This window comes from Tuber melanosporum (genome assembly GCF_000151645.1).
Source record: "Tuber melanosporum whole genome shotgun sequence assembly, scaffold_27, strain Mel28".
NCBI classification, from domain to species: Eukaryota; Fungi; Ascomycota; class Pezizomycetes; order Pezizales; family Tuberaceae; genus Tuber; species Tuber melanosporum.
The window spans coordinates 773256-779242 of NW_003298941.1; the positions used below are offsets into that span (position 1 = coordinate 773256).

At 45.4% G+C, this 5987-nt stretch overlaps 1 protein-coding gene; it reads right to left on the reverse strand.

The window, feature by feature from the left end:
• Positions 1-524: 524 nt before the first annotated feature.
• GSTUM_00006532001 (uncharacterized protein) lies at positions 525-1657 on the reverse strand (the record flags this gene model as incomplete). XM_002838707.2 has 2 exons in its annotated part: positions 525-1299; positions 1367-1657. 2 exons carry the CDS (start codon positions 1655-1657, stop codon positions 688-690), a joined length of 903 nt encoding a protein of 300 aa, XP_002838753.1. The 3' UTR covers positions 525-687.
• Positions 1658-5987: the final 4330 nt, after the last annotated feature.

The window sequence follows — 5987 nt, forward strand, 5'->3', positions numbered from 1 at the left end:
GGACAGATTAGGATTCGGAGCCCAGGCAATGATGATGAATTGTGTACGAGTACTGTACTGTACAGAAGTGGGTAAGGTACCCCCCACACACAAAGATTCGGAGGCGAAGGCTCGGGCGAGAGGTTTAGAAAGGGAAAGAATCGTGATTGATATTTCAATGCGCCTCACCAGCGGCAGACTAAGTTATGGGACGAGATGTGGAATGGTAACCACTACGTAGTAGCGTCTGCCCTTGGTCTGCTCTCACATTCAACTGCTAGCCTAACCCCACTATGGAAGCACGACGAACTGTAACATCGGGCGTGACGACAATGGCGGAAGGGAAGGCTGATCTGGGCGGTGGTGGGCGTTGTCAGCCCGCCCCTCCTTCGCCGTATATAATAGTTTGCGGTGTTTCCTCCCCCTTAGAAGCGAACTCACTCCCCCTTCATCTCCTTCATCTCCTCTCAAAATTCCTCGATATCTTTGCGAATCGTGTATTCCGATACAATTTCACAGTTTATACACTTCACCATCTCGTGGCTTTTTGTGCCCTATTAAATTAGGCTAGACATATCATACATCCTCTATCACTCGTCACCACGCATCTCTCCATGCGAAGACGAACCCTGAGAACGGTCGTGAGAAATCGCCCATTTCACCGCAAAGAACGCCCTGTAAAACAAAGGGGACATGTTTTCCACCTCTTCATAAAGAGCTACTCTCGCTTTCCCTCCTCCCGTCATTAAAGTTTGCGATTCTACATCTAATCTGCATCAGAACCTCCCTCTCCACTTCTCCGAGAGCCAAGAACTCCGGTATAACAATGCCCTCTGCTCCAACAACAACCTCCATGTCCCCCTCCGTGTCGACCTTCCCCTTCTCCATGTCTATCCCGTCCGCCTTGGAATCCTTACTCCGCGCTTCCTTTCCTACGGGTCCGGGAGTCCACCAGTAACGCGGGTACGACCTCTGAAAGTTGTCCACGATACAGGCAACCGATATCATGAGGGCCGAGGAGACTATGACCACAGGGACAAGGCCCCACCCAATCCCCCTGATCGCAGGATCGACAGCTGCGAGGAGCGCCGTAGCACCAGCCGGCGGGTGGACGGTTTTGGTGATGGTCATGACCAAACTTGACGAAGCACAAGCAAAAGCCCCCGCAAGCCACACGAGACTATCGAAATTGCTATTGAGCAGGAACAATTTTGTTACCGCCACGCCAGTTGCTGCTGAAAGAACTTGCCCGAAGAACGCGTTCCTCGGTTGAGCTAGTGGACTGTCCACTGCACCGTACAGCAGTATTGCTGCTGCGCCCTTTTACATGAGCCTAAATTAGTTCATGCTCACAACAGCTTGGTAGAGATAAACCGGGTGCACATACATAACTTCCAACAATCATTGGACACCCTCTCTCAACGAAATAGCTCCAATTTATGAAAACCGTCTCGACAATTGCAACTCCAGCAAAGGCTCCCACAAAAGCCCAAGTCCAAACAACGATATCGAGTTCTCCCCCGCGAGCCCCATTTCTATGCCCCAGGAATCGACTTATACATGTCGGGAGCCTCCGGATGATCCTCGGGCTTGGTATGAACGGGCTGATGTAGGCGTCGATATCGAAATTCCACACCTCGGCGGGAGAGATACCGTTGATATTATTGGGATTTTTCATCGGTGGAGCGATAAGTAAAAAGGCCTAAGTGTCAGATAGGGGAGCAGAGTGGCCGATTTTAGCTAATAAGGGGGATTGGAGAACTTCTCCGCGGAAATCCTGCTCAGCGGCCCCGACCTTGACTTTGCGAAAGTTCACAGGGTCCACAAACCGGAAACAGAAAACCTGTGGTAATGCTTGTACCGGCATCACTTTTTATGACAAATGGAAACCCTAAAGGAGCACCCACGAAGATGATCGCCCCGCTTCTCCGCCTTCTCTAAGAACTTTGACCGAGAGCGCCCTGAGTGAGCAAGGAGGGAAAGAAAGCAAAATAAAACTTGGGTTGTCTTGTGATTCTATGATAAAGGACAGATTCCATTACCCTAGCCTCTCCGAGTGATGGTGGGTGTTGCAGGAATAACCTCGTTCCCCAAAACTCTTCACTCGCGGCCTGGCCCCGTAATCAGCTTAGCTCTCGACTACTCTTTCTCCCCACTCCCATTGTTTTCCCTTGTTTCTTTCCGAAAGCACCCGAGGGATCAATTCATTTAATTATTACCGTACAGGGTGCGTTGATACAAGGGACGGAGGTTTGCCAGGCAGGTTGTCAATCCTTGTGCTTGGGTACGGCACTTCCTGCCCGATACAAGTAATCGCCCGGCTACGGCAGAAAAAGGTCGGAGAGTAGGAGTTAGTAACACCGAAATCAATTAGGTCGAGCCACCAAACTCTCCAATCAGAACTTCCGAATCCCGTGTCTCATTTTCCGATCTTCTTTACCAGACGTATGATAGCCCTCGGGAAGTATCATACCTATACAAGTACTCGAGTACTCGTACACCGCCAGTACACGTACTAGTACACTACCGTCTGAATGTATGGGCTCAGGTGTGGACAGATAATCTGCCGTACAAATTTTTGATCCCTATGTTCAAGTCCGCACCCCAGGCAAGAAGCAATACTAGGTAGTAGTGAAATATAAGGGGGCCTTACGGTACTTGTGCTCGAGTACCGGGGGTGATAAATTTTGCCCACCCCGGCCCCACGCCTCTTGGAGATATTCTACGGCGTCCGACGCCAGCTTGAAAGATCGGAAATCAGGGCACTGGATTTGGTGCTTAAGCCAATCGATCTCCGTGTTTCTAAACCATGTTTTCCGTTTTTTTCTACTCGTAGCGAAGGCGGTACAGTACCCGTGCAGCTACGGTTGATGCCGTCTACCATACTGGTAATCTCATAGTTGAGCTGTGTGCCATGTCGTTGGAGTTGCCTCCCCTAGTATGGTCTGGTGCATTTTTTTTATATCTCTTGGTGGGGTTGAGGAGTACAGTACTCTCTTTTTTTTCCCTTTTGCTACCGTACGAGTACAGCGGGGGGGGCAAAAATACGTTCACATTTTACGTAAGCAAAAATACATTGGGTGGCAACCAGTGAATCCTCGCATCATCACCAATACAACAACCCGTCCTGTGCGGATAGTACTGCAAATATCACACCTACGACTATGACCTTCTATCCTGAACTCGAGACTCATTTTTCTCATAAGGATGGATCTGAGTTGACACCATATGAGCGAGGAATACTCATGGGAATGAAGCAGAAGCAAGCTACATTTGACGTGATTAGCAAGGAAACAGGTGTTTCACAACAAACGATTTAGAAAGTTATAAAAAGAGCACGAACAGACCAAAAGTATCAGGGTCAGAGCTTGGTAGGAGGGAGAGGAAGGCCAAAAAAGCTTTCAAAAGATCAAGAGAATGCTGTAAGTTAAAGGTATTATTTATATTGGTATTCAAGTTAACAAAAGTAGGTATGTGATATGGCATGCAAGCATCCAGAATACAGCCATGAGCAGCTCTTAAATACTGCTGCCTCCAAAAAACAGCTATCTACTCGAACAGTCTGTCATTGTCTAAAAAAAGCAGGAATTAGAAAATGGATGGCCAAAAAGCGCTCTATGTTAACTGAGTTCGATACCCGTGGCCAGCTTCAATTTGCACGCAAATGGTCTCATTTGATGGCAGATGATTGGAAAAGCTATTTTGCTTTTAGTGATGAGACATATGGGCGCAGAAGGGCCAATAAAGGTCGTTCTCAGTTGTGGTATTTCTGGAGCTCTCGGTTTACGCCAACTCAATAGCAGCGATGCTGTCAGCCTAAATATTATAGCCATTTTGTGAATGCCTCTGCTCGTCAGGCTCAGCGTAGTATAGGAGTAATGGTAAGAGGTGAAATGACGGGAAAGACAAGAACCCCATTAATCCGAATGAGTGGAGATCCTAATACTGAAAGACAAGGTGTTACTGGCGGTGTTTATTTACTAATCTTGCAATATGAGTTGCCGATTTTGGCCCAAGCAGTTCCTCTGGGTCAGACATTCTATTTTATGCAAGATGGTGCTGGTATTCATCGCTGGACTCCTGTAAAGAAATGGCTACACTATTTAGATCGTGAAGGAATTGAAGGGCACCTATTTAAATAGATCAAATAGCCTCCATACTCTCCTAATCTCAATCCCATTGAGAATATATGAAGTGTAATGAAGAGTCAAATGGTGCAAAGATACCCTGAGCTATTGCAGATGGATATTGGAAGGCTTGGAGTTTCTCAGTCAGATATTCAGACTGCTATTTTTCTTGCTGCTGGAAGTGTTGGAATGAGATTGCAGATGAAGTTTTTGAACAGGTGGCAGCAAGTATGGTTAAGCAGATTCAGGCAGTAATCAAGGCAAATGGATAGTATACGAAGTATTAGGTGCTATTGCGTTTCTGGATTATGATTATCACGTACTTTAGGTTTCTTGAGGTTTGTGGTTGCTACCCGATGTATTTTTGCTTACATAAAATGTGAACGTATTTTTGCCCCCCACTGTATGTTCTTCGCCACTTTCCCAAAGTAGGTAATTCTGGACTATGGTACTCAGCACTCAGTTTACTTCTTACTGAGATTTTACTATATGGAAGAAGCAGTACCGGGAAAGATGCAACAGGGAATGCCTCGATTAAATCATAAGAGAAAAATGGACCTAAGTTCAATTCCCTCTTGTGTCGGAGTTTTTATTTTATTTTAATTTATAATAATAATAATATTATTATTATTTTTGTTTTTTTTTGTTAAATCCGCGGTTTATTTGTAGCTAACTACAGGAAAAATCCATGGCAAGCACCCTAAGGTATGGCCTGAAAACCTCCTTAACATAACAAAAGAAACTTCATTCACTCCTAAAACAAAACAAATAAATGATAAAAATCACTAAACAAATATTAGGAATACCAGAACCTGATACCTAGGAACCACCCTAAGTAGGGTAATCCCACTTGGAATCGGAATCTCTGGTCTCCAACACCCCCCTCCGGCTCCCTTACGGGGCCCATGCGTCATCATATATATCAATCTCAGTTGCGTCCTGTGACTACATTACCACAGAATTGAAGGTGTTAGAATAACACCATATACGTCGCCGCTGTTTGTCCGACCGAATCCTGTTCACAGGATATATGAGAGGGGACCTTCGGCTAGGCCTGGGAAGTAGAACGGAGTAATTCCGTCAACTACCCAGAGAGTTACTTGGCTTCAAAGACATGACACATTTGGCATGGGCTGTAAGTAACAGGACAGTTTCGCACAATGAGATGGTATCAAATAGTAAACGATCTCTACTAGAGACCAATACAATTACATACACCAGAAGAGTCTAGAACTCCAAAAGACACTACCAAAGAAGCCAACGAACTTCACGGAGTGTTGCAACTGGGTTTCAGAACACATTGTAGCCATGGGGTGATTCTCAATACTACAATAGTTACTAAAACCTACTACCCAGAGAGCAACCAAGGGTTGCCGACCAAGGGATTAATTACCAGTCTAGTGGAGTGGCTTCCTGCGAGTGAATAGGAAGTTATCCAAAGAAAATCTATCAGTTGGGTATGAAGTTACAAAGGATCGGAATCAAATGACCTATGATAGTTGAAATGACGACCACCTTTGCAGATATAGCTATGGATAAGACTGATTATTTTATCAATGGTGAAGACAATTGGAGCCAACTCAGTTCGACTTAAGGACTAGGCCATAAGTCTAAAGACTCTGCTAATTGGGATATTACTATTGGGGACAGTACGTTTCCTAAGAAATATCGTAATTACTGAAGAGGGTGTGATGGTTTTCAGGGTCCACAGGTGTTCGCACCTTGGAAGAAAACTCGATGTTGCGAATTACGATTGAAGAAGTACATAGTTATATGATAAATAAATGTAGTCCACGAACACTCAGACGCGGAATATAAATATCGAAGTGCCTCCCAAGCTTTAGACATCATCAAGCAACGGAGAAGAGACCTTAACAATAT